At 40.4% G+C, this 13,303-nt stretch overlaps 2 protein-coding genes across 2 annotated transcripts in view; both read right to left on the bottom strand.

Annotated features, from left to right (window-relative positions):
- Positions 1–476: 476 nt before the first annotated feature.
- Positions 477–3,137, bottom strand: foxl3 (forkhead box L3). Its single transcript, XM_053414068.1, has 3 exons — positions 2,943–3,137; positions 1,638–1,806; positions 477–1,434 (listed from the first exon to the last, which is right to left on the bottom strand). The coding sequence occupies exons 1-3, from the start codon at positions 3,113–3,115 to the stop codon at positions 961–963; spliced, it is 816 nt and encodes a 271-aa protein (XP_053270043.1). The 5' UTR covers positions 3,116–3,137; the 3' UTR covers positions 477–960.
- Positions 3,138–8,291: 5,154 nt separating this feature from the next.
- fam20cb (FAM20C golgi associated secretory pathway kinase b) overlaps positions 8,292–13,303 on the bottom strand; it is a 50,377-nt gene continuing 45,365 nt past the window's right edge. Inside the window, exons 6-11 of the mRNA XM_053413898.1 lie at positions 12,788–12,968; positions 12,094–12,203; positions 11,832–11,913; positions 11,309–11,368; positions 10,992–11,142; positions 8,292–10,093 (exon numbers count right to left, since the gene is read on the bottom strand). Of these exons, the coding sequence (XP_053269873.1) occupies positions 9,977–10,093; positions 10,992–11,142; positions 11,309–11,368; positions 11,832–11,913; positions 12,094–12,203; positions 12,788–12,968 (701 nt within the window). The 3' untranslated portion in view covers positions 8,292–9,976. The remainder of the gene's footprint in view (positions 10,094–10,991; positions 11,143–11,308; positions 11,369–11,831; positions 11,914–12,093; positions 12,204–12,787; positions 12,969–13,303) is intronic.

The raw sequence follows: 13,303 nt of genomic DNA, 5'->3' as shown, positions 1-13,303 counted from the left end.
AAAACACAGGTAACACCGTCAATGATGGCTCTGACCTATGGGATGTGTAATATGTTTATATATTGTTGTGTGAAAATAGATTTGGTTCTGAAGGTCTATATTTACCTCGGCCAAGGAGGACACGTCTTCAGACAGTTTGTTTGTTGTTTGTTTTGTTTGTTTGTGAGCAGGATGATGAAAGAACTACTTCCACAACACTTGTTGAAAGAGATGATGTTTGGGTCAGGGAAAATATTTTGGTTTGGATTCAGATTAGAGAATGAATCTTTTATAATTGTCTTTAAAAATTGTAAGATAAGTTTCTTGTATTTATCAATTTCTTTTTTATTACTTTTTCATAGATCTCCAAAATCTATGAGTATGTGAAATTTGACTCTAAGGAGACTGTTGGGCTCTACTTTTAAGATGTTGACTTAAACATGTCATATTTTATGATTAGGCGCTATACAAATAAATTCAGCAACAAAGCAGATTTTTTTCAATTTTTCCCCCTAAAAAATTATTATTATCAAAATAGTTTAAATTCTAAAGACCAAATGAAAAGGGGAAAATGATGTGACGACACAAACATGAACATAAACTCTTTGTTTATGAAGAACTTCACGTGACCTGAAGATAAATCAATAAATCCAACATGTGGAGTTAGCTTCACAAATATTTTAAACACATCATCCTCACAGCTCCTGTGTATTTACATATATATACATATATAAATATATTTAGATTACCGTAAACCTACAGTCTACGTCAGCACTGCACACTGCACTAACAGTTTAATAACAACATGAACACATGATGACTTGATCCCACCGTACTGTACCTCTTCATTTGTTCCTCATGTATATTTTAAAGTCTGTCAAATTCCTCTGGTGGAATCTCTCTTGTCTGTGGACGTCCTCAAACCTCCCAGTTTTGGACAAGTCGTCAGTTCAGTCTCTTTGTGTCTTTCCTCTCATGTTCTCACAGAGTCCAGAAGTGCAGGTTCATTTGCTGGGAGTCCAGAACATGTAATGGCGGCCCTGTGGGCCCTATGTGCATGGGGCCGTGGGAGGATCTGAACCCAGGTAGGGGGGGATCTGGAGTAGACAGGATGTAGTCAATGCTAAACTTGATCTCCGACTCGGGTTTTCCCTGCTGGGGGGGGTTTGGCACGAGGGGGTTCTGCTGTGGACCCGGCCTCGGCCTGTCAGGGTTCAAAGGGCAGAGGGTGGAGTCAGATTCTGGGTGCCGGGCTGCGGCTACGTGCCGATTGTTGTGGCTCTCCAGAGGGTGGAACGGGGTTTCTCCAGAATCACGGAGACCGATTTTCATGTTCCTCCGGCGCCGGCGACGCCGAAAGTTTCCGTTTTCAAAGAGGTCGAGCATGGATTCACAGCCAGTGGCAAAAGTCCAGTAGTTTCCCTTCCCCTTCTCATTGCCCTCTGTCCGAGGAACCTGGAGAAATAAAAAACAAAACTTATCAATGAAGAAAACATTATTATTACTGGATAAAGGATAAAAATCACTATAACAGTATTTTATAACATCACTGCTGATGAACAGATAAAAAGGTAAAAAATGTATTTCATTAGCCATCAAAACACTTGAACATCATGTTAAACAGATCGGATTTCCCAGGGTGCCCCAGCAGTCCTTACCTTGATGAAGCAGCTGTTGAGAGACAGGTTGTGTCTGATGGAGTTCTGCCAGGCTCTCTGGTTGGAGCGATAGTACGGGAACCTCTTCATGATGAACTCGTAGATTCCAGACAGAGTGACACGCTGCTCGGGGCTCTGCTGGATCGCCATGGCGATCAGAGCGATGTAGCTGTGACACAGACATGAAGAAGATCAGCACCACCATCTGAACACTTGTTTCTTATCATGAATATTTTTCAAAAGTTAAAAAGTTTTTATTTCTCACAAATTTCTCAATTTTCTAAAGATGACAACATTTATTATAAAGAAATATTTTATGTTACACATGTTACATATGGTTTGCATTAATATATAGATATTATATAGGCTTCAAAATATACATACATACAATTTGACAATTTCAATATTTTTAAGTCAAGTGATTTACCCCTGATTTACAGAGAAATGTTTGATGTCATTATACGTTCCAGAATATCAGACCCTATGAACAAGCTGTTATAAAATAACACTCATTTAAACAAAGTTAATTTCATTAGAAGGATTAAAAGAAGTGATGCTGTATGAATCTAGTGTCAACACCAGGCACAAACAGAGAGCGAGTGTAAATCCATTCTGAGAACAGCAAGTAGAAGTAATGCATGATTTCTGAAAATGTCATCAGCTCAAATTGTGTTCTGTAGCAATTTGTATAAAATTAGTAAGTGACAAAACAAGGATCAGTATATTTTCTAATGTAGAGCCCAAAACACTGGGGCAAAATGAATGAGGATGACATTTTTTGAAAATGATTTTGAATTCAACTTTAGCTTGATTGATGTGTCTATAGTCACATCAAAGTAAGCTGCTGTTCAAATGTATTTATTGTTACAAAAATGTATTAAAATAAAGTTTGACTACAATAACAATAAAATGAGAAACAAACAAAAAGGGAAATGACTGAAGATTTACTGTATGGTAAACATTATTGAAGAGGGTTAATTGCCAAAATAAGTCAAAGCTTTGATTATTGTTTTATGAAATAAAATACAAAATACTGAAATTATATGATGAATTGTAGTGGGTGGAAAAGGGGAAACGTGATCTGGTAAAACTGACATAAGCTGACAACAAAAATCTCAATCTTCTCTTTTACCAAACTAAGAGGTGAAAAGTCTGTTACACTCATGATTAAACTACTGATACACATGGCCTATTACATTATATTTATCTACACTAGTGGGTAAAGTGAAGTGAAGTAAAGTGAAGGTAAAGTAGAGGCTCAGCAAACGTTGCAGAAGAAAGAAGGAGAAGTGAAATCCCTGGTACCTGTACGCAGGTCTGCACATCTTCTTGTCCTCGTCCGTGCTGGATGAAGGGTATCCGTCCCCATCGTAGTTGAAGCAGTTGAAGGGGTAGTGAGCGTTATCAAACATGTCTCCACTGTGAGGACGTGTGAACTCGGCTGCTCTGGCTCCTCTGACTGTCCCGGCCTGAGCCATGCAGCAACACCTCTCTCCTGCTGCTCTGCTCAGCTGACACACACACACACTCACATACACACACACTCACACACAGGGCTAATGACGGCTGCCCCTCCAGCCCCCCCTCTCCCCTCCTCGTCCCAGCTGCAGGTCTCAGGACCCCCACCCCCTCCCAGAGCTCTATGAACTCTTGAGCTTGTATTTTTGCCATCCACATGAATTTCATATTTTTTATCAAGATTTATTTTTATTTCAGTGCCTAGTCTGCTCCTTTTAGTACAAACAATGCTCGACATTTTTGAATAAAAAAAAAAAAACTATAGCAATTCTCTAAAGAGCTTTGAAAAGCATCTACTTTCTACATATTTTAAGTGTTGAAAAAGACAATTTTACACCATAAAAATGCTCTCTTTTAGGGCAAGAACTGATAAATTATAATAAAATAATCATAATAATAATACACATAAACAATTAAGAGAACACAAATCAAAACAAGAGAAAGAAAATCAGCTCATGAAACAGAATCAAATGAAGTTACACACAATAAAAGCAGTATATCTAGTCTATATCAGCTTTACAATGAAAAAACATGTTTTATGAAGAGATTTAAAAGACACTAAGGAGGTTGCCTGTCTGATGTCGATATATATGATTCCACAGTCTCAGGCCTTAAACAGGAAAGACCCAGTCACCCACAGTAGAGTTAATAGGTCCTTGATATATTTAGGACTGAGGCCATTTATTGCTTTAAAAATGATGAGTAGAAATTTGTCATTTATATTAATTCTTATGGGCAACTAGTGCAAATTCATTTATTTTTTAAACATGTTGCTGAAAAGGAAAGAAATCCTTCTGAATTAATGTCTGGAATCATTTTGTTTCTCTTTAGTGCTGAACGGTCAAAGTAAAACAAAAACATTATTCAGCCACACCCTCAGCTGTTACACTCAATGAAATCATTCTTTCTCTCCAAAGTGCAGAGTAAAAATGTGAAGTCTCGCAGACAGGAAGTGCTCACGTGCAGAACATGTGGCCTCAGTGCATCAGAATGACTGTGGGCTGGATCCAACTGTTCCTGTGTTCAGGCTGAGCAGGACCTGTTCTGATTTATATTTCTGACATCAGTCTGTGTTTACAGATGAATGACGGATGTGACACTAATTCAAGTGTGCATGTGTGTGTGTGTGTGTGATTATTTCACTATGTGTGTTAGCGTGCTCATCCTGTGTCTGTGTAATCTAAACATTTGAGCTCAACAAACAACATTTCCCAGTATACAGTTCAACAGCATGGACACAATTATCCTGAAAAAAAACCTAATTATTTCGATCTATAGCCTCAGTGATATTTCAATAAAATGACAAATTTAAAAAAATATAGCTTTGGCTCGTTGGTGTTTTGTTTTTCTTATCTACTTATCAGATCCCTGCAGATCTTTATTCAACAATCCCAGTTCCTGTGAACTTTTGCACATCAAATCAATTCTGATATTATTTGAGAGTCTTTTGTGTCCTTTATTCTCTCCAGAGCATCAGAGGACATTAGTGTAGTGTTTGCAAAGTAAATTTTAATGCTGCGGCTAGTAGGGCCTTACTAGACCTATTACAATAATAATAATATTAAACCTAATTGATATAGAACTTTTGCAACAGAATTATGCTTCACAGAGAGAAAACATGAAATATGATGAAGTGAGTAATGCATCAGTAACAGCAAATATACTTCAGAAGAGCGACCTGGTTTCAACTGGTCTGCTTTCACAGTGGCAGCATGGTCGTATGAACCTGGAGCGAGTGTGCTGAACATACTGCTCCTCCTCTTCCTCCTCCTCCTCCTCCTCCTCCTCCTCCTCCTCCTCCTCCTCCAGCGGGATTCTGGGTGGTCTCGCCGGGCCCGCAGGCCGCCTTCATGTGTTATTCTGCTTCTTTTTATAGCCTAATCTCTCCCACTGTACATAAAACAGCTCAGCCCAAACCAACAAACAAGGTCCTTTGCATCTTTGTTGTCTTTTTCTCCCTGTTAACTCTTTGGGGTGTGTGTGTGTCCACTCTGGCAGACGTTTAGTCAACAACGGGAAGTTTTGGAGATGCTATCTATAATGCTCTATAATGGCCATAAATTGCTTCCGTGTCTATAAAGCAGGGGGATGTGTATTTTGAAGGGCTCTTAACAGGGCAATCGGAGGCCTCCTGTGGGGCGACGGAGGCCGGGGGAAACAGCCCCGAGGTCTGCCGGGCCTCTGTGTGTGGCCCCGCCGGTGCATGAGGAGAGACGTGAACAGAGGCTGAACACTGGGGCGACACGGAGACATTAAAGCGGCGCTCTGTTTGTTTCTGATGGGGTAATGAAGCAGCTAAAAGGTCAATGCTGTACTCAATTTTAGGTGCAGGCTGGGAGTTTAAGTGGCTTCATTAAAACCGCACCACATCATGAAGTAGAGGAACTTTTCTGGCATCGCTGCTCTCCGTGTCCTTCTTTCCTTCATTCTCTGTATATATTTATATATATGTCACATTTTTCCTCCTTAAAAGACAAGTGGAATTTCAAAACAGGAAGGATCTAGGGAATGATGATATCATGTTGCATTATGGGAAGTGTAGGATCCAGTAGTTTTACCATTTGGAGACGTCCCAAAGGCCTTAATGGGTCCATGCTCTAAAACTGCAACATCAAACACCAGTGTCTTTTCTTTCTTATATATAAAATACATTTTTCAAACCCCACATTTTATAAGGTCTCAGCCTCACTATTTAAAAGGCCTTGAGGTTATGTGAGTTGTGTTTTGGTGTTATACATATACATTCAATTAATTTAAATAGTAAAAAAATTAATGTTTTATGACTGGTGAGAAAAACGGGAGGAAATGTAGTTTCTACTCGACTGTTTTGCTGAAAATTTATCATGATACTGAAATTTACAATTGAAAAAAAATTCATTACATTTGATAACATGTTCTATGTTCTATATCTTGCTGAAAATACTTATTTCCAATACAAGATATTTACTTGTAATGAACATGGAATTCCTACTTTTATTAGAATTAAAGGACCTGAAGAATTTCACCATTGAGTTCAACATCACTGAAACACTCACAGATCAAGAGGACAGACTTCCACGAGTTCTCTGTCCTGTCCCGTTCCAAGAAGAAAAGATTCTTATATGAAAGAGTGAGAGAGGAGGAGAGGAGGAGAGGAGGAGAGGAGGAGAGGAGGAGAGGATGAGGTCACAGTATCAGGCTGGTTTGAACTCAGATCTGATAAGAGCCTCTTGTCTCACTCCCATGACGAGGCTTCCTCTGGCGTCCTGTCTGCGGCCGGCCGCACTGATTACAGCCCTCGGTTATCCTCTGGTCACTGTCTGTCCCTCTGATGGTTGTCTCACACACTGCTTCCTCCATTCACAGCCGGCCGTGTGTGTGTGAGTGTGTGTTTACGTGTATTTACGTAAACCAACCAAGTAGCTTTTCTGGGGGCTGTTCTGCGAGGAGAGGTTATCAAAACACAACAGTGCGTTGGGCGCAGTAAATATGCTTGTGCACAGAGCTGCAGGGGCTGAGGGCCGTTTCCACTGTGCAGCCATCCTCACTGTGGGCCACCGGTCACTGTCAGATTCCACCGCAGCGCCACAGACCAGACGTCCTGGACAGGCCTCAGATCACCTGAGTATAAACCAGTTTAACAACTCTGCCTTAATGGGTCTGTTGTGTTTATCTTGGTCAGAGCTGATAGCACGTTGTAGTTGTTTGTGTATCTATTCCAAGCTGGCTAAATAAATCCTGTTTTGAATTTGAATAATTTCCTCAGATGGTTGGGTGACATTATTTCTCGTCCTTTTTTCTTTTGAAAAGCTAAAACTTCTACTTCCTGAATCCACTCATTAAACATTTGGGCTATGGGTCAGATTCAATGTCCAGCTCCGCTCATTGTTAGTTTGCTTAGATTCTGTATAGGACATATGTGTAACTTCTGACACAATAAAACTTTCACCTTTACCTGTTGAGCGTGGGACATTTTTCTGTCTCTGTTTTAAATCTGAGTTTAAGATTGTGAGTGTCCAGTAGACTCACACTGAGACGGAAATTGCTAAAGAGAAATCTTGTGCTCCGCTGTTAAAAGTTTTTAAGTAAAATATTTGCATATTTACAACATGTTATCAGACAGCACATTATTTTTCTAAGTAATCTTTTTAAATAATTAAAAAATGTATATATAACATATCTTCACATTTTTTCATACATGTATACAAATATATAAAATCTTTTTTAATTAACAATCTGACCTGATGCTTTACATCTAATGACTTCTCAAAAAAGATACACAAACATAAGACTGTTAAAAGAAAGAGAAAGGGAAATAGCAACATTTTGAAATGGGAACATTGATCAAAACATTAGTTTACCAAATAGAACCTTGTCCTGTTCCATCAACCCTCTGTAATCTGATCCTGTGGTTCAACCTAAACAATTCCTGTTTACATTCGGTGTATTAATAGGTTTCCTCTGGTGTTCAGAAAGGTGCCATGAAGGAAATTATTATGATGAATATTCTTCTTATGATTAGTTTAAACTTGGTGGAGATATTATGACCTTTTTTGTTTGTTAGTTACACAATAACTGCTGGAGAGATTATGATGAAACTGGTGGAAGGATGTGGGTCAGTGAATGAGATTCTGGTGTGGATCTGGATCAGGGCCAGATCCTCGAATTTCAATGTCAGATATACTAATTCTGCCATTAGTTCTGTTTATCTCTATCCTGCTTATTACGTTTATCTTTTCTCTTCTTTTTTGTCCTCACAGACATATGTTAAGAGTCCTTGGGTCTCTTGAAAGGCATAATAACTATTCAAGCTATTATTATTTGTATTATTATTTTACATATATTCATGTAAATCCCTGAAAATGTGTGAGCTGTGATCACTGGGAGCTTGTAACAGACTGGATTCCATTCGACTGGAGGAGCAGTTGAATGAAGAGGAGGCTCAGATCACCAGACGAGGTCAAACAGGGTCAAATATGAACTTAACTGGATAAGTTTACAGACATTTACAGATTAAAAATAAATCTCAAATATCACAATGGCTGCAGGTTGTAAGATGTTGAAATCAATGGCCGTTATCATCTCTTAAATAACCTTAAAACATACACACACACCCATTTAATTCTCCTGCTGAAGAAAACATAAGAGACGCTATGATATTATGCTCATTTTTGTTTTATTGCACTTTTAACCATGATGCAAAGAAATGAACAATAAAATCCACAGAAACGATGAGTGTGATGAAAAGAAAAAGCAGATCATCTAAAGGTCCCCCCCACACACACACAAGTTCATACACTCCCACCTGACACAGGAAGATGGAAACTGTAGAATAAAACCCTCATGGAGACAGATGAAGTCAGCACACGCACACTCACACACACTCACACGCACACGCACACATATACATGTAGACCCCAGGGTCTTATCTCGTACCTGGGAGAAGCTCGAGCCTTTTCCACTGTGAAACCAGACATTCAAGTATTTCTATCATTGCACAGGCACTAGATTTGTCCTACTCTATATATTAACTTTCAGCTGAATCACTGACGCCGTCAGTTCGGCCGTCCGCTGTTGGCGATGAATGAAATTTACATCCTGAAAAATAATCTCTCCACAACAGCAACATCTGGACATCAAATATATTACAAAGAAAAACAAAAATATAAAAACTTTTTCGGGGTCACATTTGGCTCGTGGTACCGGAAACGTAACCTCCTGTCAGTTGAATGGAAAGAAGTAGAAACAGAAAAGAACAGTAGTTTGGATTAAATGTTGTAAACAGAGGCACAGACTCGCTCTTCTGAATCTTTCTCATGGTGACTGGAAAACTATTTGAAATCAGGTTTGATATTTGGAAACGGGTGGAAATATGGAGAGGGGTCATTTTACTGACAGGCACAGACCTGGTCGCTACTTTTGCACATGCTCAGTTTGCCCTCTACTGGACAAATGAAGAAGTACACCTCTCTGATGTCAACTCAACAGCTCTTATTAACAAGAAAAACCTCAAACAATAAATATGGATTTTTAATAAATACTCTCTCAAGGACATTTAGGGGCAAAATGAATCAAATCCAGGAGTAAACCTGCACTCCAATCAAATATCTCCTTCTCCAATACCAATGGTAGGAGCTGAAACAGCTCAGCAGAAATAGAATATAAAAAAATAAGAAAACGCAACGAAATAAAACATTCTGCAGCGAAAATCAAAACATCATTTTGATAATTAAGACAACAGGAAGTTGACCTCCTCCTCCTCTGTGAACTGAAACACTCGAAATACCCACGATACTTAGAAACACATGACTCAGCTTGTGTTGAGGGGGGGAGGGGGTCAGGAGGTTCTGCACAAGTCCCTCAGAATTCACTGAATTCAAACGAAGGGTCCTGGACCAGACAGAGAGAAGGCGTCTCTTGCGAGACTGGTTTGGTGATGCTGCGGTGGGTCAGTGGGTGCTGGGGTCTGCCGTGGTGCGGTGATGCTCTCCTACACTACAGTCAGGGCTGGACACTTTAAGGAGTCTGGGTGATGTGGAATGGTTTCGGTTCCGTGCGGAGCCCTGACTCTCCGCTGAGTTCTTCACCTGCGTCCAAGTCTAAGTCCTTTCCAGCAGGCCTCTACTTCCACGCAGCATGTTTATTTTTTATTTATCTCAGGCAGGTGGGCTTCCTCTGTCAGTTCAGCACAAACCGAGCCCTCTAAGGAATTCAGCACAGATGGAGCTCATCTGTGTAACAGGAAGCCAGTTCAGTTTTCAAAAACAAAGACTGGATCTGCTCCGTCCAGCCTCCTATCTCCGAGTAGTCAGTTCCATCCAGGGCCCCCCACCCCCGGACAGCTACCTCCGCCGCGGGCCGGCGTGGCCGTGGTCTTTCCCCCTGTCCCCCTGGAGGTCGTCCTCCATCACGTAGCTGTAGCCCTCCTTCTCGATGCACTCGGACAGCACATTCAGCACCTGGTGACACGAGACAAGTCTTTTTTTTATTGTTTTGTCCCCATTAGAGGTCAAACAGGCTCCTGGCACTTAACGGCCTCTTTAGGAGACACACTGAGCGGCAAATTCAATGAGACGATATATGCCGCTCTCTCATCTGCACAGTGAGCAGCCGTTAAGTTCCGAGTGGAAACAGCTAGTTCAGCTCTGTCCACAGAGGAGAGAGAGTCAGGTACCGGCACCTTTAGAGCTCATTAATTATCACATTATGTCATGTTTGTTAAGTTTGTAGTGAAAGGGTCAGTTTGTTTTGGAGGTTTTGGTGGGTGAATTCTGTCACTTCTGGCTAGCTGTTTCCTCCTGTTTGCAGTCTTTATGCTAAGCTAAGTTAAAAAAAGGCTAAGCATATTCCCTAGTATGTTGAACAATTCCTTTAAAGTTCAACTAACACTCATTACGTCTGGAATTTTCACCCGTCTGTTGTTTCTAAACAGGATTACAGAAAGTGAAAGGCGGGATTTCCACAAAACTTGGGGGAAGGATACGGTTTTTAATCACTTTCTTTAACTTTTTTGACATTTTCCCTGATTTCCCAGTGGATGATTTATGAACTGTTGGGCCTCAGTGGAGGTATGAGTTTTTCTGAGCGCCAAATCTAGTTCGTCTGCCAACCTTTTTCTTGATTTCCTGATTAACTGATTGATTGTTTCGTCTTAAACATTTTTTTATAAGTGAAACATGTCAAAAAAAGGTTCCCAGAGGTCTTCTTTAGAGACTCTTTTTTGTCGTTCTTAAAAAAAAGACTGAGTTACTGTAAATCAATTAATCAGTAGACTCATTAGTTCAGCCCTAATTTATTGATCAAATAATAAAAAAAAAATTGTACAGGCACATCCCAGAATGAGTGTGACGCACTGACCTGGCGTATTCGTCGGTCCATGGCCTCCAGATGGGGCCGGATGAGGATGGGACTGAGCCGGTCCCTCACCAGGGATTCTGCCATGAGCGTGGACAGCTTGTATTCTTCCTTAGCCAGCATCTGCAGACGCAGGTGGGTCGACTTCCTGACCCTGCAGAAAGAGAGAGAGAGAGAGCAGAGTCAGTGCTGCCTCGTGCACGGCTTTATAGGCTCGGCAAAACTGATCATGTGGATACAACATATCGCAAATCCTGCTTTTATTTTACTCTGGGGGGGGGGGGGGGGGTATGCTGCAACAGTCCCTCAGAGGGCCTCACCTGCAGCACTGGGTCAACGGCACCAGGATGGAAATCTCATCGTGGGAGTGCTTCCCAAAGCTGGAATTAAAAATAGAAACATTTTATGTAACGTATAAAATCGCACTAATCATTTGTTTCTGTCTATTGAAAGGAATAATAGAACCTTCATTTCAAAATGCTCAGTATTACCCCCTGACATATTGTAAATGTATGTACTGTATATGCATATGAAGTACAATATCAGTTAGATATTTAATTGATCAAAGTGATGCATCCATAACTCACCCAACACATTCAGGTTAGTGAGTTTCTATTGTTGTAAAGTTAGCATCAGTGCACACAGCGATCACATGCCTTTATTCAGGAAATCCTTTGCTTGATTAGATGTTAGACATCATCCTCATGTCGGACACGTGTTTGTAATTCACTTCTTTTCTGTTATTAATATTGATGTGAAAATACACTTAAGCTAAACGTAGAAGTAGAAGCAGGAAAGCTGCAGAGCTCTTAAAGACAAATCACATGACAGTTTGGGACGTACCCTCGGCCGTTGTCCAGATGGATGATGAAAGTCTCATTTCCAAACTTTTCAAATGTCTCATAATGGTGGCGGTCCATGTTTCCTGTATTAGAATATAGGCAAAACAAGAAAGTGTGTTAATGTGTTGTGTAATGTGGCTACTTATATGTTACATTCTGCATATATTTACAAATGTATATCTACATATATATCATTTTTTCAGCACTAGAGGAGAGTCACAGTTTGGATCTGTAGTTGAACCACGTGAGACGAGCTGACTCACCCATGAGGAAGTCAAAGATGGTCATGTCCATGATGTCCAGCAGCCGCGTCCCGCTGTCGTACGGTGGCGTCTGTTTGACCTCCTCGCAGTAATCTGGGTCCACCTCCCACCTGAAGAAACAAACACAAACACACACAATGTTAAATGTGTTAACATTTTACATTTACTCGAAAATTCCAATGGCTTTCTTGCATGAATAGATGTGCAGTCTGTGTAACTGTATCTTGATGACAGTCAGCTTTTTAATATGAAGGGAAAAAATGTAAATAAATAAAAAAACGAATAAACGACTCAATCAAATATAAATAACCAAATAAATAATAAATACTTAAATAAATAAAGGCTGAAATAAATTATTGAATACATACAAAATAAATAAAGCTCTGTGATGATAAATATATATATACTTCTAAGGGTTTTTATTTATTTAGGTTTTTATATAATTTTTTCTATATGTATTTATTTTCTGTATTTATTATTAATTCCTTTATCTCTTTTATTTTTTAGCACTTTCAGCCCCTGGATATTGACAAACAGATCTCTTGCTCTGCTCTCTCCAATCAATCAATCTTGAGTTATCGCCGCCGGTTATCGTCAGTGAGTGTAATAAATACCCTCCGGTGCCACAGGGCTCCACTGCGCCTGCTTCTATTGAGTGTAGGTAAATGTCTAAAGTGCGGGGCGGATCTCTTACTCTGCCTTCTTTCGCTTGTGGTAGGAGCGTCTCCACGGGTTCCTCCAGGTCTTGCGTTTGGCGAGGGCCAGGTCCGGGAGGAAGGCCGCCAGGGATCCCTCGATCTGGTCCGGCTTCCCGCACAGAGCGTGCTCGGTGGAGCAGTAGTACGAGCACTCTCCGTAGAAACACACGTTGTTGGCTGAGAATCGAACAGGAAACACACGTTGTTTGTCGCTGCTTCGTTGACCCACAACGGAGCGACACCCTTTGAATCAAATCTGTTATTCTACTGAGAGTTAAACATTCAAAATGGGACTACTCTCTTTCTGTCCTCGGGGAATTTATGGTGAACACCCTCTTTGAACATGATCCAAACCACCGGGGGACATTCAGGGACTTGTATTAATTGCTGAAATTGTCTGTAATTTGAATCCTCTGAGAATTCTCCCTGTGTATAATATGCAAGGTAAAAAGTTCCATCCCTAATTAACTGTAGCACTCTGGTGCAAGCTAAAGACCCCTGATAATACTAAT

The sequence above is a fragment of the Pleuronectes platessa genome, chromosome 21 (assembly GCF_947347685.1).
Source record: "Pleuronectes platessa chromosome 21, fPlePla1.1, whole genome shotgun sequence".
In the NCBI taxonomy this organism is placed as follows: Eukaryota; Metazoa; Chordata; class Actinopteri; order Pleuronectiformes; family Pleuronectidae; genus Pleuronectes; species Pleuronectes platessa.
The sequence above is the reverse complement of the archived record's forward strand: the minus strand, read 5'-3'. Positions and strand labels throughout refer to the sequence as shown.